Raw genomic sequence first — 22,460 nt, forward strand, 5'->3', positions numbered from 1 at the left:
GGATAATTTCCTGGAACAGTATGTAATGGAACCTACAAGGGAACAAGCGGTGCAAGATCTGGTCCTGTGTAATGAGGCAGGATTGATTAATGATCTCATAGTTCGGGATCCTCTTGGAAGGAGCGATCACAATATGGTGGAATTTAAAATACAGTTGGAGGATGACAAGGTAAAATCAAACACTAGTGTTCTGTGCTTAAACAAAGGCGATTACAATGGAATGAGAGAAGATTTAGCTAAGGTAGACTGGGAGCAAAGACTTCATGGTGAAGCAGTTGAGGAACAGTGGAGAACCTTCCGAGCGATCTTTCACAGTGTTCAGAAAAGGTTCATAACGACAAAAAAGAAAGTCGGTAGAAAGGGGAAAAATCGACCGTGGCTATCTAAGGAGGTGAGGGAGAGTATCAAATTGAAGGAAAAAACATACAAAGTGGCAAAAATTAGTGGGAGACTGGAGGACTGGGAAGTCTTTAGGGGACAACAGAAAGCTACTAAAAAAGCCATAAAGAAGAGTAAGGTAGACTATGAAAGTAAACTGGCTCAGAACATAAAAGCAGATAGTAAAAGCTTCTACAAATATATAAGACAAAAAAAGAGTGGCTAAGGTAAATATTGGTCCTTTGGAAGATGAGAAGGGAGATTTAATAACAGGAGACAGGGAAATGGCTGAGGAGCTGAACAGGTTTTTTGGGTCAGTCTTCACAGTGGAAGACATAAATAACATGCCAGTGACTGATGGAAATAAAGATATGATAGGTGAGGACCTTGAGATGATTGTAATCACTAAGGAGGCAGTATTGGGCAAGCTAATGGGGCTAAAGGTAGACAAGTCTCCTGGCCCTGATGGGATGCACCCCAGAGTGTTAAAAGAGATGGCTAGGGAAATTGTCAACGCACTAGTGATAATTTATCAAAATTCACTAGACTCTGGGGTGGTCCCAGAGGATTGGAAAGTAGCAAACGTGATACCACTGTTTAAAAAAGGAGATCGGCAGAAAGCGGGTAATTATAGGCCGGTAAGCTTAACTTCGGTTGTAGGGAAAATGCTGGAATCTATCATTAAGGAGGAAAGAGCGGGGCACCTGGAGGGAAATTGTCACATTGGGCAGACGCAGCATGGGTTCATAAAGGGTAGGTCATGTCTGACTAATTTGGTAGAATTTTTTGAGGACGTTACCAGTGCAGTAGATAACGGGGAGCCAATGGATGTGGTATAACTGGATTTCCAGAAAGCTTTTGACAAGGTGCCACACAAAAGGTTGTTGCATAAACTAAAGATGCATGGCATTGAGGGTAAAGTGGTAACATGGGTAGAGGATTGGTTAACTAACAGAAAGCAGAGAGTGGGGATAAATGGGTGTTTCTCTGGTTGGCAACCTGTAACTAGTGGGGTCCCTCAAGGATCAGTGTTGGGCCCGCAGTTGTTCACAATTTACATAGATGATTTGGAGTTGGGGACCAAGTGCAATGTGTCAAAGTTTGCAGACGACACCAAGATGAGTGGTAAAGCAAAAAGTGCAGAGGATACCGGAAGTCTGCAGAAGGATTTGGATAGGTTAGGTGAATGGGCTAGGGTCTGGCAGATGGAATTCAATGTTGCCAAGTGTGAGGCTATCTATTTTGGGAGGAATAACAGCAGAATGGATTATTATTTAAACGGTAAGATGTTAAAACATGCTGCTGTGCAGAGGGACCTGGGTGTGCTGGTGCACGAGTCGCAAAAAGTTGGTGTGCAGGTGCAACAGGTGATTAAGAAGGCTAATCGAGTTTTGTCTTTCATTGCTAGAGGGATGGAGTTCAAGACTCGGGAGATTATGCTGCAATTGTATAAGGTGTTGGTGAGGCCACATCTGGAGTATTGTGTTCAGTTTTGGTCTCCTTACCTGAGAAAGGACATATTGGCATTGGAGGGAGTGCAGAGGAGATTCACTAGGTTGATCCCAGAGTTGAGGGGATTAGATTATGACGAGAGGCTGAGTAGACTGGGACTGTACTCATTGGAGTTTAGAAGGATGCGGGGGGATCTTATTGAGACATATAAAATTATGAAGGGAATAGATAGGATAGATGGGGGCAGGTTGTTTCCACTGGTCGGGGAAAGCAGAACTAGGGGGCATAGCCTCAAAATAAGGGGAAGTAGATTTACGACCGAGTTTAGGAGGAACTTCTTCACCCAAAGGGTTGTGAATCTCTGGAATTCCTTGCCCAGTGAAGCAGTTGAGGCTCCTTTAAACGTTTTTAAGAAAAAGATAGATAACTTTCTAAAGAATAAAGGGATTCGGGGATATGGTGTACGGGCTGGAGAGTGGAGCTGAGTCCACAAAGATCAGCCATGATCTCATTGAATGGCGGAGCAGGCTCGAGGGGCCAGATGGCCTACTCCTGTTCCTAGTTCTTATGTTCTTATAATTTAGTCCATATACACATTTTTCAACTTCCAGAGTACCCCTTCTGTGTTAGTTGCTTCTTTAGGAAGACGGAGCTGATGGCCCTGCAAAAAGGCAGCTTTTATATCTATAGATTTGCATTCCCATGCCTTTGTGGCTAATAGAGCCAAGAAGATCTTTAAGATAACCTTTCCTGCTGTAGGTGAATCTACCCTTAAATCCTGATCTTCTAAGTTTTCTTCAAATCCCCTTGCCACAATTCTGGCCTTTGCCTTATAAGTTCCATCTGAAAGAACCTTTTCCGTGCAATTCCATCTATGGGATAGAGCTCTTTGTCCCCTATCCGGTACTTCCCTGTATACCCCAAATTCACTCAACTATGCAATTTTTGCTGTTTAGCTTCTTTGATAACTTTTTCATCTAATTTATTTGAAGCCACCAAAACCTCACGTGCATGTGGGCTTCTACTCCTATTAGTATTTGTAGTCTTATGTTCCGAGATCTTGATAAACTACGTCCCCTCTCCCGCCTGGTATCTCGTTCTGTACTGCTACTGCTTGATCTTTCCCTTCTGCTGTGGGATATCCTTTCAATAGTTCTCGACCTTTTCCTGCGGACCTGTTCACTATCCGATGTACTATCTGAACTGGCACTGCGTTTCTGTGCCCTCCATTTTTGAACTTCGTTTTCACAATCCATTGTCTTGACTCCTTCCCTTGAATGCTGTGCATTCAACCAATGTTTATACTTTCCAGTGGCCTTCTCTGCTCTACTAATAACAGTTGCATCCTTCCATTGACTAGACCCTTTAGGCAAGTATGTCACTTTTGTACCAACCTTTGGCAGTTGCCCTTTCGGAAAAATGGCCTGTTCTAATTCATCAGAAGTGTTGTGTTCCTCCACAGACACCCTGTCTATATCAGTTAATTGGTCTTCATAGTTCTGTAACACATGCGGACCAGATGACTCTGGTTCCTCGTCATTTCTGTCTGCTCTGTCTAAGTTTGAAAATTTGTAATCTGTACCCATTATTTTGATTACCATGTTGCAAAATAATTGTTTTGCCATCTATGCCTATGATCTTCCCTGGGCCTTTCCATTCATTAGAATTATCTCTCTTGTAGTATACCACGCCTCCTTGCTGAAAAACGGCATCTGATGGCCGTACGTTATGTCTTAAAGCTCTGTGAATTCTTTCAGAGACTTCTGCTTCCAAAAAATGCATGTAATGCATTTAAATGTTCAGCAAAACCAGAGCTAATTGTAGTCCCCTCCCAAGCTGGAGGCTGGTCATCCAAAATGGACAGAATTTTAGGATTCTACCAAACACTAATTGATGAGGACTATAGCCCCCAACCATCTGCAATGAATTCTTTGCATGTACTGCCCATGCTAAAGCTGAATTTAGCCCCCAATTTGGTTGATCTGCCAAAATTTTCCGAAGCATGTCATCGATGACAGCATGATTTCTTTCACAGACACCATTACTAAATGGGCTTTCTGCAGCCGTATTCATAACTCTGATATTCATGTTTTCACACATATCCCTAAACACATCATTAGCAAATTCTCCCCCATTGTCCGTAAGGAATTTTGCCGGTGGACCCATTCTTGTCCCTATCCATTTTTTCACGATTTAATCCAGAATTGCTCTCTTTTCTTTACTTCGTACAATCGTTGATTGACTAAATCTGGTTGCTAAATCTACAAAATGCAAAATAAATATATTATTTGCTTCATCCCAGATCTTAAGGTCCATGGCCACATGTCGTTAAAATCCCTGGCCAAAGGTAGGGTTACTATCGGTCATGCTGGTGTCCTTCTGTACTTCCTACAAACATCACAGCGGTCACTAACCTGTTCTATCCGTTTAGTATAGTCGTCATCCCTTACCCCTGCATCCTTTAATGAATTTTTCAGCCTCCGAGGAGACAGATGTGCAAATTGCCTATGCAGTTTTAATACCACAAGCTTTTTATCAGCTAAAGTCCCATTTTCAACTGCCATTAACACATCCTTAACCACTCTACTTGAAAAATTATTTGTCAGTAATGGAATACAATAGTGTCCTGACTGTAAATTGTAAGTCCACCGTCTTTCCAAAAACTGTTGCCTTATCCTGTTCCATATCCAGTTTCATGTGTGCTTTCTTCATCGACGGTCTGCTCAGAAGCAAAGGTATCTCACTTGCTACAACATCTGTGCTAATGAAATGATTCACTCCGGCAATATTGCAAGGGATCACCACTCTTTTCAGCGACTTCAGAGTATTATCATCCCCAAACCTGAAACTTGTGGAACTTTCAAATTCCTTAACCTTGTTATGATTTTCAGCATTCAAAGAGTCCAGGTAACATTTTAACCAGTCAATTCCACACACAGTAGATGTGCAGCCACTGTCCAATACAGCACAGTTGAAGGATTCTGCAACCAACACCCTCATTACCGGCGTAAAACCTCTTGTCAATAGGACAATGCCTTCTTTCTGGTCACTATCTTTTTCCTCTTCTGACTCTTCCGTGTCATGTGTCGCTTCAAACACTCTATCATAATGAGTTGGACAGTTGAGAGCATAATGGTATTGAGAGTCACATCGAAAACATCGATTTATCATGCCCCGTGCATTTCTGGGGTTCATCTTCCTATTGTAGGTTCTAACTGGGTTTATGTCTTCATAATTTCCTTGTCTTGGTCTCCGTCTTTAGTCTTGAGCCCTGTTCGTAGCCATACGATTTCGCCATCCTGTTACTAGAGTATCTTCCATATTCTGCCTTATTGCAGGCTGACCTATTTGGGTCATCAGAGCCACCGGAATGGAATGTTTCCCCAGAAACTTTTGTAAAGCTTTTGTCATCTGTTCGAATAAGGTATCCTTATCAGTAAACTGAACTCCTGTCAAAACCAGGAGCCTATCCATGTTGCTCACTGTAGCACAGTCAAGTAATTTAAAGGCCAACACAGACTTTGGAAATTCCAGGTTGTGTTTCTGCAGTCTTTTATATAGTCTGCCAAATTCCATTATATAGTTTTCCATGGAGATGTCCTCCATTTTCCGGAATTTCTCAAAATCCGACCATACTTCATACGCACTTAACAAGTCATCTTTCTTATTAATCTTATCCATATAATGTAATAAAGTCTCCAGACCTTCTTCTGAGTCTAACTCTTCCAATTCCAGCTCAGAAAGCACTTTGTTTCGGATTTTACTGCCATATGGTAGAGAAAGAGACAATGCCATACCTTGTTTTCTCTTTCCCAAAGCAGTTACCTTAGTCCTCATAACTACTGCACTTCTCCATTGGTCGTACAATTCCCTTTCAGAAAATAAGGGAGGATAGTCATATCCAGCCATCTTTATCCTCAGTTCAGCCACATATCCCTTTTTTTTTTCTCACTCACTCCTTGGTTTGATCTGGAAAAGTTGTATCTTTCAACCCTTCACATTTACAGAGCAACCATCCTCTGCTACCAATTGTTAGACGTTTTAGTAGCTGTGATATGAAGAGTCTAAAGTTCTGTTCCTTTTTCACAAACACACATTTATTTCCTTCCAACAGCCTTTGCACAAAACTCTCACTATACATCACCTCCCAGAGGCCACCTGAAGCCCCTTTACATATCAGTGTCAATTAATGGATACGTAACATAAATGAGACAACTAATTGCAATGTCTCTTAACCCATTACTTAACACTGACAACCTTAAATTGCACAGTGTGGTGCATTTGTGTGTATAGGAAGCTACATATGTTAATGCATAGGACCCTGTTATTTTCAGACAGAAAGAACATATACACACATTGCACCTGTTTCAGCTAACAAAATACGTGATAGCCATTCGCTGTTTCGTCCCTCAGGGAATGCCTTCACCAATCAGAATCAAGCTGCCTAGTTAAAATTTTCGAACAATGCTTGGTAGCTGTCAGTCACCATTAACTGGGGAATTCTCCACGGCATCACCTTTACCAATCAAATTCTACTTGCTAACCAATCAGCACTGTTTTCATACAGTATAAAGTTGTTCTTTCCCTTTACATTGGTATTCTTGTGATTGGCCTGATGAGTGCATAAAACTATGTTGACTCTGTTTTATTATCGTGCCGTGCTATAACATCTTTAATAATGACGTCTACAATTTTCCCTATGACCGATGTTATGCTAACTGGTCTATAATTTCTTGTTTCCTGTCCCCCTCCCTTTTTTGAATAAAGGGACATTAGGTATTTCCCAATACAATGGAATCTTCCCTGAACCCTAGTGAATTTTGGAAAATTAAAAACAACGCATCAACTATCTCACCAGCCAGTTCTTTTAAAAATGTAGGATGAAGCCCATAAGGACCTGTGGACTGTCAGCCTACAGTTTCAATAATATGCTAAGTACAGCTTCCTTGGAGATTGTGATTTTCGTCTCCCTACTAATTGCTGACTTAATGATTTCTAGCTATTATGGTTATTTGCGTCACTGTGAAGGCAACTGAAATGGGGACTCTATACCTTATTTAGAAGGTGAGGTATAGCATATGCATCTAGAAGATATTCCTTCGCCATGTAAATGGTATAACAAATTCCAGCTGTTTACAGGGATAGTGTGCAACTGTCTTCTAACTGCAGCTTGAGTGAAACAGCGTTAATGGGCGAGATCGTCTGGCTGTTCACACTGGCGGGATCTTCCGGTCTGGCCCACGGTGCACCCCTGTCATGGGTTTCCCGGCTATGTGGCGTGAATTCAATGGAAAATTCCATTTACAGCAGCTGGTCCACCGCCGGCCAATGGCGGGCTGTCTCCTGCTGGCAACAAACAAGCCGTGCGTGGGGAGATCAGACAATCTAGTCCAATGAGTCAAATTGGACTGAATGTTAACTCTGTTTTTCTCCCTCCACAGATGCTGCCAATCTTGCTGAGTTTTTCCAGCACTTTTTTAATTTCAGATCTCTGGCATTCGCAGTACGTTGCTTTTAGATAGTTCATATATTTTAATGAGCTGGCAGCCTCTGATTTAACCTGGTTTGAAAAATTCAAAGTGGACAGCTGTGTTTCCCAGGTGTGGAAATCCCAGCAGCTAGTGTGAGGTGGTGATAGCGTGGGGAGAGAAGATGAGTGCATTTACAGCACTGCTTTTTGCTTTTGGGTCAGGAGGAGCAAGAGTGCTTTCTCCCTAACCATTAAGTATTTGAAGGATCAAATCTACCTGACCCTGCAATCTGCTCCAAAGTGTACCCATCCCGACTGAAAAGCCAAGCTTGTCAATATAGCTGGCTTCTAAGTAGCGAATCTGTGGGGAAATCCAGACTTCCTGATTTTCTGTTTGAAACTCACCAACCTAACCCCACCCACCTTCATTACTTAACTGTTAATCATGGGCGCTATTCCCCCCCCCCCCCCCCCCCGGGTGGGAGAATTGCAGGGGCGCCGGGTGAATTGCGCCACGCCGCCCCGATCCCCGCACGCGATTCTCCCACCCCCGGAAACCAGCGGCGCGCGATTCGCACCGGGCTTCTCGGAGAACCGGCGAGCGGCGATTCGCCGGCCGGATGGGCCTAACGGCCGCTACGACACAAAAGGTTCCCGCCGGCGCCGTCCACCCCTGTGGGGGGGTGGGTGGGGTGGGGGTGGCTCCGGCTCCTTCACCGGGGTGGCCTCCGATGGGGTCTGGCCCGCGATCGCGCCACCCCCCCCGCCGCCGGGCCTACCTCCTTCCGCGCGCAGCCCCAGAACACCGGCTCCATGTTGGTGAGGCATGCGTAAGACGTTCCCCGCGGATGCGCAGGATGGCGCAGCCAACTGCGCATGCGCAGGATTGGGCTGCCCCAACTGCGCATGTGTGGGTTGGCGTGGCGCCCATTTGGCGCCACGTAAGGCCGCTCCAGCGCCGTGCTGGCCCCCTGTGAGGCGCAAACACTTGGCCTCAGTATCGGAGAATCGCCCCCATATCTCTCATGTCCTCCTTGAGTTCAAGGAAAATAACCTAAATTTACCAAATCTCTCAACTTATTTCAATCATTTAATCTTGTAAGTCAACCTTTATCCTGACAAATTATCACTGGACTTTCGAAGGCTAGTATATCCTTCCAAAGGTAGGAAACCCAATCTGAGCACTGACTTCGATCTAGATCTGAATAATTCCAGTTGTTTCATCTCTGCCATGTTATCTCTTGTGGTGCCAGCATCTCATTAGCTTTTTCATTACCTGTTGCAATTGCCAGGTAGGTTTAATGGTTTATGCACCTGGTATTCTACATGCCTTTTTTCATCTCCCCAGAGTACCTTTTGTGTGCTGCTGTTATTTCAATGTACACTGCATCATATTTGGTCATCCTAAACTGCCCACAGACTTAATTTTTCCCTTTACAATTCACCAAAATTTCTGATGAAACAGCATCTGCAAACCCCCATATGCTTGTCTCATGCTGCCATATCCAGGTAATTTATGAATGAGAAGTAGGGACCCCAGCACTGATCTCTGGAAAACACTGTCAAACCATAAATGCCTTTTATTCAAACTTTAGCTGTATCTCCCAATCAGGTTATTATCCACGCCATAAAGTTGCCTCCAATTATACATTGTCCAGAACCTTATCACATACTTTTGAAAAAATCTGTGCATATTACGTTCTTCAATTATCCACTGCATGAAACTGGTAGGTTTGTCGAAGAACTTTTATTGGGTTAATTGGACATAACTTACCTTCTAAGGTACCATGACAACTTTCCCTAATCAGCTTTTAGTTTTCCAAGTACTCTCTTGCTTTGCCCCAGGAATGGACTTAAAACTTGTTTTTTTCTTCTTTTGAAGATTTTCCTCATAATTGCACCTCTCTCGCTGCTGTATAACTGGAAGGATGAACTGGACACCTGGGGTTATTTTAGAGTCTGTATCTTGCATGGCAACCAAAAAGACCGCACACTAAGTTGTATTCGACGGAGGAAGTGCGAGATTGCCCTGACAACCTATGAAACAGTTCGTCTCTGTTTGGATGATATCAATTGGTAATTGATTCATGGGATAATTTGTGGAATTTAGTTTTACATTTTGATGCACATAAAATGTAGACTGGTCTGAGAGATCACATCCATTGTGGGGGTGGCAAATTGTTACTCAATTAGCTGCTTGATATACTGCTTCCAGAAGATGATGCAGAGGCTGATCCACATGAGATCCAATTTGCCAGTGTACAAGCCATTTTTTCCTTTGGTTAAAACAAGAAAGGGAAGGTCTCTGATTGGTGGATGGCAGGACAGGTTAAATGGAAAATTACCTGGTGGTGTTGGGCCAAAGGAAGTGGTAATAGGAGAAATGAAGAAACAAAAGATATGGCTAGAGGAGGTGTGAATGGCAGAGTGATGACTTTCTGCAAACTGCAAGGAAAAGCAAGAGAAACTAACATGCAAAGTGACAGGAAACAAAATGGAGACCAGGATTACAGTCAAAAATTGTTGAATTCCATGTCCAGAAGGCTGTAAAGTGCCGAATTGAAAGATGAAGTGTTGCTATTTGAACTCCCGTTGTGCTTCATTGGAATACTGCAGGCAGTCGAGAATAGGGGTTACAGTGAGAGCAAGGTGGAGAATAAATATGACCGGTCACCAGAAACACCGGGGTCATACTTGTGAACTGAATGGGGGCATTTTAGTTGAGTACTGATAAACCTTGTACAATTGAGATAGCTGTATTTGAATCACAAGGCAATCACCAAGACTCTGAAATTTGGTTTGAAGTCAGGCTTTTTGACAGCCAGGGGCTGATTGGCATGTTTTCAGATAATGTTCAACGTCAGTGTTAAAAATTCAATCTTTTATCTTTCTTGGAGAGAAAGATGTGTAAGAAAAAAGCATAATAATTTGCTGTGACAGCTGCAGTATTTCTAAAGTTTATTAGCAATTGAAGCAACAAATCTTAAAGAAATAAAAACAAGTACTGGAAATACTGCGATCGGGTAGCACCTGTGGAGAGAGAAACAGTTAACGTTTTGAATCCAATATGACTTTTTTCATCAGAGTTCTGAGGAAGTGTCATATTGGACTCCATGTTAACAATAGCATGTTCAGAGACTTGGAATAGAGCAAAACAATTAACAATTTATTAGCTTTGACTTTTGTGAAGGAGTTTGCTCCATCCACAGTTGTAGAACTGCACTATTACTGTGCTGGGATTTCTTTATTGATCTGACATGTAAATTTATTGTGCTAAATGTTGATAATTTCAGTATCATGTTACATGTGGTTCATTTTCCATTCCTTGAACAGTATTGAATGGTCTGCAGTGTTTGTAGATGAAGCTCATAAGATAAAGAATCCTAAAGCTCAGATCACACAGTCTTTGAAGGCCCTGAAGTGCAGGGTTAGAATTGGGCTAACTGGAACCATTTTGCAGAATAACATGGATGAGCTATGGTGCGTTATGGACTGGTAAGCTGTGTAATTATTACGGTTAAGCTTATGAAATTATGTGGCAACGTAGAGCCAGAAATGTGCCAGTTAGTCACTGAAAGAGCAGTTGACCAGTCAACTAACAGCACTGAGTGGATTCATTTTCTTCCCAAGTGGCAATAGGTCACAGCAAAAGGCAACTGTTAGAAGGATAAATGACTCCAGAATTTGACCCTGGTGGTCGCCAGCTGCACAGAAAGATGTGAGAAAGTTGTGCTGGCATTTCCAGAATTAAAATTGTGAGCCATGAGCACCTGTCCCCATTTCAGTTGCTAACAGTTGTAAGTTATTTCCCATAGCCTAAAGAATATGCTAACAACCCAGGGTCAACAAGTGATAGAGAAAACTCTCCTCACGAGAGAGAGAGCATGATTCTCCGGAAAGAATTCTAAATTTGTTTGTGGCGGGTTTTTCGGAGCGTTTCCTACCAGTTCTGCCGGCAAATTCCCCACCGCTATTCAATGTCACTTAGTCGTTTTTTGGGGCCCTGGGGAGTTTCTCACTGGTTTGGCCCACACTTAGAATTTTGTTTAGCACCGGAGAGCCGAACTCGGAGATTACGCCACCATTTTGAAAAGGTGCCCCGATCTCTAAGTGAGATTTTGGGACCCCACAACCCCCGCCCATGGGCAATATCACTAATATCACCCCAACACATGGGTACTACCTCTTTCTCCCCCCCCCCCCCCCCCCCCCCAAGTCAGGACATCACGCTACAGGGTCCCTGGGGGTACCCTTTCTTCAGCATTCCCAGCCTCCCGGAGGCTCCTATTTAAAAAAAAATTTAAAAGTATCCAATTCATTTCTTTTCCAATTGAGGGGCAATTTATCGTGGCCATCAATCGACCCGGCACATCTTTGGGTGTGGGGCTGAGACCTACGTAGACATGGGGAGAATGCAAACTCCACACTGACAGTGACCCGGGGCTGGGGTCGAACCCGGGTCCTCGGTGCCGTGAGGCAGTAGTGTTAGTTACTGTGCCGCCCCGGAGGCCTCTACTTACCTGCCTTGCACACCCCCACCCTTCTAACCCTCTCCACCCTAATTTCATGGGCATGGCCCCCCTCGCCCCCTGGCACTTGGGTACTCTTGCACTGCCACCCAGCACCCTAGCACCCAAGGTTCCAGCTGGGCAGTGCCAAGGTGCCTGTGTTCCAGGGAAGGCCAGGGATCCACCCAGCACTTACCCTGATCACCCAGGGGTCTCCATTGGCCCGGGATACTACCCTGGGTGCTGTTCTGCCTGGTCCATGTTTGGGTGGACCAGTGCTGCAGCCTCCTTTAGGAGGCCGGAAAATCGATGGAGGCTGCTGGATCCCGGACAAGTAGGTCGTAAGTAGGCTTACGACCTACTTCCCTGAGCATCATTTGGTCCGGTCCTTTTGGGCGGAGTTCCGACTCTGTCTCGCGGGACTTGGGTGAATCCCGCAAGGTGCGGAAGCTGTCAGGAGGTCAGCTAAAGGCCTCTCCCAGGATTCTGCGGCCGTGTTGTGCTCTCGCTCAAGTGCAACGCGGCAAGAGAATTATGGCCAGCATTCCAAATGACTTGTGAGTGAGAGGTTTTGCCACTTGCATTGTGCAAGCACATTTGAACTGACATTGAATATTGAGCTATAGCAGCTCCAGATTAACAGGCCACTCATCTAATTACTATTTGTGAAACATTGGTGCAGATTGTTTGTACATAAGTAAAAGTGGCTGCCAAAGAAATTGTGTGTAGAACAAATCGATAAGACACTATATAAATGTATTTTTTCTCTCTAGTAATCCTAGTTAAAACATGGAGATGCAATGCTATTTAAATGCATACCATGTTCCCCTGGTCATTACTTTATTATCTAATAAGAATTTAAATGCTGTTTATGAAAAAGTACATTTATATTGAATATCAATGAATCTCTTGTGATTATTCTCCATGGTAGTCATCAACCTGTCTCCCATTCATGCAGCCATCGTGCCACATCCTGGCCCTCTTTAAAGTAAAAATAAGCGGCAAAACATTAAAATTTGAAGATTCTGTTGTTTGGGTGCTTTTTGGAGTCCATAATGGCATCCACAGCACATGCTCACACATTTGCGGTGAGTCACGCTTGATACCATATTGGTGAAATTGTTAGTGTGCCTGCAGTGAAGAACCATTGGAAGAATCGTGGCACACAAGATTTGACACCAACCGTGCCGTTTTGGTGCTCAAAGCTCCAACTAATACCCTTTGCTTGCGTTGCATTGCTGATCGTATGTTCAGCAGCATTAAGGACTGCCAGCCAGTGCTATTTAAAGGGATCATCAACTGCTTACAGTTTAATTGCCAGATGTTGCTTCAATTCCCTTGAGTGTGTTTGGTAGTTTCGATAGTTCATTAAAAGTTCCAGAAGTCTACAGGGAGTGACGAGATGGATGCTCTAGGAATTTTTGCTAACTTCAAGGCTTCTGCAAAAAACAATTGCTCCCAGATTTTGGTGCATTTGTAAACATTACTCTTGGGATAAAGCATGATGGAGAGAATGAATCGAGGTTGCACAGAGCAGGACAAACCGCTGGGAGGGAAAGGAGGGGGAGATGGCGAAGGATTGTTATTGCAACACCATATCTGCCCAAGATCCGGAGGATACAATCTTTGTAATTCAACCCAGAGTCGGGTATCATTCTCATAAAGCTCTATTGCCCTCCTTCCAAAGCCAATATACCCTTTGTAGTGCTCACATATCCCTCAGCTGCTGTCCAACTAGAGCTTTGTACCTCTAAGTCTCTTTGGACCTCCACTGTTTCTTGATTTTCACCATTGAGTGTATTATATTTCACCTTTTTGAGGTCCAGTAGATGACCTCATATTTGCCTAAATTGAAATTTATTTACCATATATTTTTTGTGTGTATTTTTGTAATGTTATGCTTCCATCTGCGCTTACAGTACTGCCTATCTTTGTGCCATCAGCAAATCTAGCTGTGTGGTTTTCTATCCCATCGTCTACGTCATTAATGAATAAGGAAAATGGTTGAGGCCCCAATACTGATGCTTGCAGATACCACTAGTCACATCCTGCCAGCTAAAGTACCTGCACATTATCGCTACTCTCTGTTTCCTGCCACTCAGCCCATTATTTGACCAGGTCGACAATTTGCTTTCAATTCCATGAACTTCAACTCTAGCTAACAGTCTGTTACGAAGGACTTTATCTAGCAGTCCAAATAAATAAGTCATAGATATTCCCCTGTCCTGTAGTCACATCTTTAAAAGATTTCAGCAATGTTCGTAAGGCATGACTTAGCTTTTTCAACCCCATATTTGCTTTCTGATCAGTTGAAAAATTTCATGGTATTCGTCATCCTTGATTATAGGACTCTGACAACAGATTTAAGGCTAATTGGCCTCATTCCCTGATTTCCCCCTCTCACCTTTCTTAGAAAGCAGAGTGACTTGTGCAATGAGATTGGTTCCTGAATCAAAAGGGATTCCGCTTCTTCAACATCGAGTTGAAGTGTGATCATAGGCAGAGTGTCAATACGTGACACCTTCAGTCCATACAGTGAGGAACAATGTGGGAGAGATCTGAGCTTTAGTAGGAATGTCCTCACTGAAAGCTGCTACTTGCTGCAATGTCAGAACAGGGTAGGTAGCTGAGATGATGACCCTGGCAATGGGTTTTTATGCACCTGGCTCCTTCCTGGTTGCAGTTGAAGATACTTGTGCCATTTACTGTTCTGCAAAGGAGGTCACTGGCACTCTTTGGTCATTGAGAGCTAACCTCTTGGAGGGGCAAACACTCCATCACACTCCTCGCTTGGTGCTTGTAGATGGTTGACAAGTTTTGAAGAGTCAGGTGAGTTATTCTCTACAGAATTTCCAGGTTCTAATCTGCTTTTGTAGCCATAGTGTTTTTATGGTTGGTCTAGTTCAGTTTCTGGTCAATGGTAATCCCCCAGGATGTTGAGAGTGGAGGATTCCGCGATGGTGATGCCATTGAATGTCATGGGGAAATGGCTAGATTCTCTCTTGTTGGAGATGGTCATTGCCTGCCACTTGTATGGCGTGTGGCGCGAATGTAACTTGCCACTTATCAGCCCAAGCCTGAATGTTGTCCGGGTCTTACGCACATGCACACTGACTGCTTCGGGGAGCTGCGAATGGTGCTGAACATTGTGAAACTATCATAAGTAATTGGCTGGGTAGATTTTTCCTCCTTTTTGTGGACTGGGCAATTTTCCACATTGCCAGGTAGACACCAGTGTTGTAGCTGTACGGGAACAGCTTGGCTAATGGTGCAGCTAGTTCTGGAGCACAAGTCTTCAGTACTAGAACATAGAAAATACAGCACAGAACAGGCCCCTCGGCCCACGATGTTGTGCCGAACCTTTGTCCTAGATTAATCATAGATTATCATTGAATTTACAGTGCAGAAGGAGGCCATTCGGCCCTTTGAGTCTGCACCAGCTCTTGGAAAGAGCACCCTACCCAAACTCAACACCTCCACCCAACACCAAGGGCAATTTGGACATTAAGGGCAATTTATCATTGGCCAATTCACCTAACCCGCACATCTTTGGACTGTGGGAGGAAACCGGAGCACCCGGAGGAAACCCACGCAGACACGGGGAGGACGTGCAGACTCCGCACAGACAATGACCCAAGCCGGAATCGAACCTGGGACCATGGATCTGTGAAGCAATTGTGCTATCCACAATGCTACCGTGCTGCCCTTAAGAACAAATAAATCTACACTATATCATTTTCCCGTAATCCATGTACCTATCCAACAGCTGCTTGAAGGTCCCTAATGTTTCCGACTCAACTACTTCCACAGGCAGTGCATTCCATGCCCCCACTACTCTCTGGGTAAAGAACCTACCTCTGATATCCCTCCTATATCTTCCACCTTTCACCTTAAATTTATGTCCCCTTGTAATGGTGTGTTCCACCTGGGGAAAAAGTCTCTGACTGTCTACTCTATCTATTCCCCTGATCATCTTATAAACCTCTATCAAGTCGCCCCTCATCCTTCTCCGCTCTAATGAGAAAAGGCCTAGCACCCTCAACCTTTCCTCGTAAGACCTACTCTCCATTCCAGGCAACATCCTGGTAAATCTTCTTTGCACCTTTTCCAGAGCTTCCACATCCTTTCTAAAATGAGGCGACCAGAACTGTACACAGTACTCCAAATGTGGCCTTACCAAAGTTTTGTACAGCTGCATCATCACCTCACGGCTCTTAAATTCAATCCCTCTGTTAATGAACGCGAGCACACCATAGGCCTTCTTCACAGCTCTATCCACTTGAGTGGCAACTTTCAAAGATGTATGAACATAGACCCCAAGGTCTCTCTGCTCCTCCACAATGCCAAGAACTCTACCGTTAACCCTGTATTCCGCATTCATATTTGTCCTTCCAAAATGGACAACCTCACACTTTTCAGGGTTAAACTCCATCTGCCACTTCTCAGCCCAGCTCTGCATCCTATCGATGTCTCTTTGCAGCCGACAACAGCCCTCCTTACTATCCACAACTCCACCAATCTTCGTATCGTCTGCAAATTTACTGACCCACCCTTCAACTCCCTCATCCAAGTCATTAATGAAAATCACAAACAGCAGAGGACCCAGAACTGATCCCTGCGGTACACCACTGGTAACTGGGATCCAGGCTGAATATTTGCCATCCACCACCACTCTCTGACTTCTATCGGTTAGCCAGTTCGTTATCCAACTGGCCAAATTTCCCACTATCCCATGCCTCCTTACTTTGTGCAGAAGCCTACCATGGGGAACTTTATCAAATGCCTTACTAAAATCCATGTACACTACATCCACTGCTTTACCTTCATCCACATGCTTGGTCACCTCCTCAAAGAATTCAATAAGATTTGTAAGGCAAGACCTACCCCTCACAAATCCGTGCTGACTATCCCTAATCAAGCAGTGTCTTTCCAGATGCTCAGGAATCCTATCCTTCAGTACCCTTTCCATTACTTTGCCTACCACCGAAGTAAGACTAACTGGCCTGTAATTCCCAGGGTTATCCCTAGTCCCTTTTTTGAACAGGGGCACGACATTCGCCACTCTCCAATCCCCTGGTACCACCCCTGTTGACAGCGAGGACGAAAAGATAATTGCCAACGGCTCTGCAATTTCATCTCTTGCTTCCCATAGAATCCTTGGATATATCCCGTCAGGCCCGGGGGACTTGTCTATCCTCAAGTTTTTCAAAATGCCCAACACATCTTCCTTCCTAACAAGTATTTCCTCGAGCTTACCAATCTGTTTCACACTGTCCTCTCCAACAATATGGCCCCTCTCATTTGTAAATACAGAAGAAAAGTACTCATTCAAGACCTCTCCTATCTCTTCAGACTCAATACACAATCTCCCGCTACTGTCCTTGATCGGACCTACCCTCGCTCTAGTCATTCTCATATTTCTCACATATGTGTAAAAGGCCTTGGGGTCTTCCTTGATCCTACCCGCCAAAGATTGTTCATGCCCTCTCTTAGCTCTCATAATCCCTTTCTTCAGTTCCCTCCTGGCTATCTTGTATCCCTCCAATGCCCTGTCTGAACGTTGTTTCCTCAGCCTTACATAAGTCACCTTTTTTCTCTTAACAAGACATTCAACCTCTCTTGTCAACCATGGTTCCCTCACTCGACCATCTCTTCCCTGCCTGACAGGGACATACATATCAAGGACACGTAGCACCTGTTCCTTGAACAAGTTCCACATTTCACTTGTGTCCTTCCCTGCCAGCCTATGTTCCCAACTTATGCACTTCAATTCTTGTCTGACAACATCGTATTTACCCTTCCCCCAATTGTAAACCTTGCCCTGTTGCACGTACCTATCCTTCTCCATTACTAAAGTGAAAGTCACAGAATTGTGGTCACTATCTCCAAAATGCTCCCCCACTAACAAATCTATCACTTGCCCTGGTTCATTACCCAATACTAAATCCAATATTGCCCCTCCTCTGGTCGGACAATCTATATACTGTGTTAGAAAAGCTTCCTGGACACACTGCACAAACACCACCCCATCCAAACTATTTGATCTAAAGAGTTTCCACTCAATATTTGGGAAGTTAAAGTCGCCCATGACTACTACCCTATGACTTCTGCACCTTTCCAAAATCTGTTTCCCAATCTGTTCCTCCACATCTCTGCTACTATTGGGGGGCCTATAGAAAACTCCTAACAAGGTGACTGCTCCTTTCCTATTTCTGACTTCAACCCATACTACCTCAATAGGGTGATACTCCTCGAACTGCCTTTCTGCAGCTGTTATACTATCTCTAATTAATAATGCCACCCCCCCACCTCTTTTACCACCCTCTCTAATCTTATTGAAACATCTATAACCAGGGACCTCCAACAACCATTTCTGCCCCTCTTCTATCCAAGTTTCCGTGATGGCCACCACATCGTAGTCCCAAGTACCGATCCATGCCTTAAGTTCACCCACCTTATTCCTGATGCTTCTTGCGTTGAAGTATACACACCTCAACCCATCTCCGTGCCTGCAAATACTCTCCTTTGTCAGTGTTCCCTTCCCCACTGCCTCATTACATGCTTTGGCGTCCTGAATATCGGCTACCTTAGTTGCTGGACTACAAATCCGGTTCCCATTCCCCTGCCAAATTAGTTTAAACCCTCCCGAAGAGTACTAGCAAACCTCCCTCCCAGGATATTGGTGCCCCTCTGGTTCAGATGCAACCCGTCCTGCTTGTACAGGTCCCACCTTCCCCAGAATGCGCTCCAATTATCCAAATACCTGAAGCCCTCCCTCCTACACCATTCCTGCAGCCACGTGTTCAACTGCACTCTCTCCCTATTCCTAGCCTCGCTATCACGTGGCACCGGCAACAAACCAGAGATGACAACTCTGTCTGTCCTGGCTTTCAACTTCCAGCCTAACTCCCTAAACTTGTTTATTACCTCCACACCCCTTTTCCTACCTATGTCGTTGGTACCAATGTGCACCACGACTTCTGGCTGCTCCCCCTCCCCCTTAAGGATCCTGAAGACACGATCCGAGACATCCCTGGCCCTGGCACCCGGGAGGCAACATACCTTCCGGGAGTCTCGTTTGCGACCACAGAATCTCCTATCTATTCCCCTAACCATTGAATCTCCTACAACTATTGCTTTTCTATTCTCCCCCCTTCCCTTCTGAGCCCCAGAGCCAGACTCAGTGCCAGAGACCTGGCCGCTAGGGCCTTCCCCCGGTAGGTCATCCCCCCCCAACAGCATCCAAAACGGTATACTTGTTTTGAAGGGGAACGGCCACGAGGGATCCCTGCACTGTCTGCCTGTTTGTTTTTTTCCCCCTGACTGTAACCCAGCTATTCTTGTCCTGTACCTTGGGTGTGGTTACCTCCCTGTAACTCTTCTCAATCACCCCCTCTGCCTCCCGGATGATCCGAAGTTCATCCAGCTTCAGCTCCAGTTCCCTAACACGTTCTTTGAGGAGCTGAAGTTGGGTGCACTTCCCGCAGCTATAGTCAGTGGGGACACCGGTGGTATCCCTCACCACCCACATCCTACAGGAGGAGCATGTAACTGGCCTAGCCTCCATCCCCTCTTACCTTACAGAATATAGCTGCTGTGTGGACTAACTAGATCTCCGCCCTCCGACTCTGCTCCCAGTCAGCTACACTTCCTGTAAACTCCTGGCTCTCTTCGCACGCTTTGCGGAAATGTCGGAAACAAAATGAAAGGAGCACCTTACTCCCTCCTCACCTAACTCCCTCGGTCACCAAACTCTCACTATCGCACTCAAAAAGCACCAAATTCAGCACTCCCTCGGTCACCAAACTCTCACTATCGCACTCAAAAAGCACCAAATTCAGCACTCCCTCGGTCACCAAACTCTCACTATCGCACTCAAAAAGCACCAAATTCAGCACTCCCTCGGTCACCAAACTCTCACTATCGCACTCAAAAAGCACCAAATTCAGCACTCCCTCGGTCACCAAACTCTCACTATCGCACTCAAAAAGCACCAAATTCAGCACTCAGTGCAAACAAAGTCTGCACTGTAGGGGATCACTTTTATACTGTGAATCTAGCCTCTGAAAAACTGGCCTAATCCAATTAACTAATTAACAAGCTCCAGCTGCAAGTGCCTAGAAGTAGAAGCCTGTTTAAAGCTGATTGAAAATTCACCTTCTTCTAAACCAAACAGCAACTTTTAAGTTAATTAACTAAATAAAAGAAAGACTAAACTTTAGATAAAAATGAAGCCTTATACTCCCTCGGTCACCAAACTCTCACTATCGCACTCAAAAAGCACCAAATTCAGCACTCAGTACTATTGCAGGACTGTTGTAGGGCCCATAACCTTTGTAGTATCCAGTGCTTTCAGCCGTTTCTTGATATCATGTGGGTGAATTGAATTGACTGAGCACTGGCAGCTGTGATGCTGTGGACCCTAGAAGGAGGCCGAGATGGATCATGCACTTGGTACTTCTGGCTGAAGGTGGTTGCAAATACTTCAGCCTTGTCTTTTGCACTGAAGTGCTGGGCTCCCCCATATTGAGATTGGGGATGGATGTGAAGCTTTCTCCTCCAGTTGTTTAATTGTCCACCACCATTCGCGACTGGATGTGGCAAGACTGCAGAATTTAGATCTGATTCGTTGTTTGTGGGATCACTTAGCTCTGTCTATTGCCTGCTGTTTCCGCTGATTGGCTGTTCATTCTGTGTTGTAGTTTCACCAGGTTGGCGCCTTATTTTTAACTATGCCTTGTGTTGCTCCTGGCATGCTCTCCTGCACTCTTCACTGAATCAGGGTTGATCCCCTGGCTTGATGGTAATAATAGAGTGGTGGATATGCCATGAGGTTGCAGATTGTGGTTGAATATAGTTTGTGCTGCTGCCCATATAGCGCCTCATAGATGCCCAGTTTTGAGTTTCTAGATCTGGTTGAAATCTATCCCATTTAGCATGGTGGTAGTGCCAAACAAAACGATGGAGAGTGGTATCAAATCGCTGGCTTTGAAAGCAGACCAAGGCAAGCCAGCAGCACGGTTCAATTCCCGTAACAGCCTCCCCGAACAGGCGCCGGAATGTGGCGACTAGGGGCTTTTCACAGTAACTTCATTGAAGCCTACTTGTGACAATAAGCGATTTTTATTTTTCATTTCATTTCCTCAATGCGAAGTTGGAACTTTGTTATACATGTACTGTGCCATGGTCACCCCTCCAAATACTGTCATAGATAACTTCATCAGAGACAAGTAGATTGGTGATGACAAAGTAAAGTGCATTTTTCTCTCATTGGTTACTTTCCGAAGACCAAGCTCACAATTATGTCCTTGGAGTTGGCCAGCATGGTGAGTAGTTGTGCAACCAAGCACTCTTGGTGATGGACATTGAATTACTCACCCAAAGTATGTTCTGCCCTAGCCATCCTCCACGGTTCTTCAAATTGGTTTTCAACATGGAGAAGTACTGAGGGGAGTTGTGTGTGTACGTGTGTGTGTGTACACTCACTCTATAGCGGTTTGATAGGCGATCTCAGAGGGTTTAGTGAACTAGGCGGGTTGTTGCGACGGTCCAATGATGTTAGCACTCTCCAAGTAAAAATCGTAAGGCAATAAGGCATAACAATTCAATAGTACTTCCTAATGCACTGAGTTTGTAAATTATTGCTTCATGTGGTTATTATTTGAAGGAGTGAACAAAATAATTCTGAATTCTTTGTACTTGTAGGGCAGTACCAGGTTGCCTGGGCAACAGAGCTCGCTTTAAGGAAGAGTTTTGCAATCCAATTGAATTTGGCCAGAGGCACACAGCAACCAAAAGAGAACTAGCTGTTGGACGAAAGTCTATGAGACGGTTGGCGAAATGCATGTCCTTTTGGTTTCTGAGACGTACCAAGGCTCTCATCAGTGATCAGCTACCAAAGAAAGATGACCGGGTAATGAAGTACTATCTGGTAGTGTTTTGTACTCCTAGAATCATAGAATTTACAGTGCAGAAGGAGGCCATTTGGCCTATCAAGTCTGTACCGGCCCTTGGAAAGAGCACCCAAGCTCACATATCCACCCTATCCCAGTAACCCCACCTAACCTTTTTGGGACACCTTGGGGGCAATTTAGCATGGCCAACCCACCTGACCTGCACATCTTTGGACCGTGGGAGGAAACCGGAGCACCTGGAAGAAAACCACGCAGACATGGGGAGAAAGTGCTAACTCCATACAGACAGTCACCCGAGGCCGGAATTGAACCCGGGTTCCTGGAGCTGTGAGGCAGCAGTGCTAACCACTGTGCCACAGAATAAAAGCATAAGACCAATAAACTCTTGTTGGCTCGGAATTATAGGAGGTTAAGTCACATTAACTGCTCAAACCTCCACTGTGAACTAAACTTGGGTCAAGGCCCCTGACTTAACTTTGTGGTGATTCACCGCTGACCTTCCATAAGAATCTTTCTGTCTCTAGTATATAGGTATTCAAACAATAGCACAGTCGTGTCATGTGAGTTTGGCTATCATATTTCTAAAATAAGCTGTACAGGCTACTTTAGGCGGAGCTTCCCCATTCAGTGGTGCATCTCAACTGTCATATGGGCATGCTAGAAACCTAATCCAATACACACTTTTTCTCATACAGGGTCTTAGTAGAAACTAGCTATCACTGTAACTAATTTAGCCCT

The 22,460-nt window shown here is 44.7% G+C and overlaps 1 protein-coding gene across 5 annotated transcripts in view; it reads left to right on the forward strand.

Annotated features, from left to right (window-relative positions):
• The window catches only part of ercc6l2 (excision repair cross-complementation group 6-like 2), a 137,793-nt gene that overhangs the window by 9,232 nt on the left and 106,101 nt on the right, over positions 1–22,460 (forward strand). For 4 of the 5 annotated variants that reach the window (XR_011949123.1, XM_072516736.1, XM_072516738.1 and 1 more), the window contains exons 5-7: positions 9,183–9,376; positions 10,634–10,795; positions 21,514–21,721. Coding sequence is in view for 4 of the 5 variants with exons in the window: in XM_072516736.1 (XP_072372837.1) it covers positions 9,183–9,376; positions 10,634–10,795; positions 21,514–21,721 (564 nt within the window). In the remaining variant the exon portion in view is untranslated. The remainder of the gene's footprint in view (positions 1–9,182; positions 9,377–10,633; positions 10,796–21,513; positions 21,722–22,460) is intronic. The other variant, XM_072516737.1, reaches the window with a different exon arrangement.

The sequence above is a fragment of the Scyliorhinus torazame genome, chromosome 9, assembly GCF_047496885.1.
Source record: "Scyliorhinus torazame isolate Kashiwa2021f chromosome 9, sScyTor2.1, whole genome shotgun sequence".
Taxonomy (NCBI): Eukaryota; Metazoa; Chordata; class Chondrichthyes; order Carcharhiniformes; family Scyliorhinidae; genus Scyliorhinus; species Scyliorhinus torazame.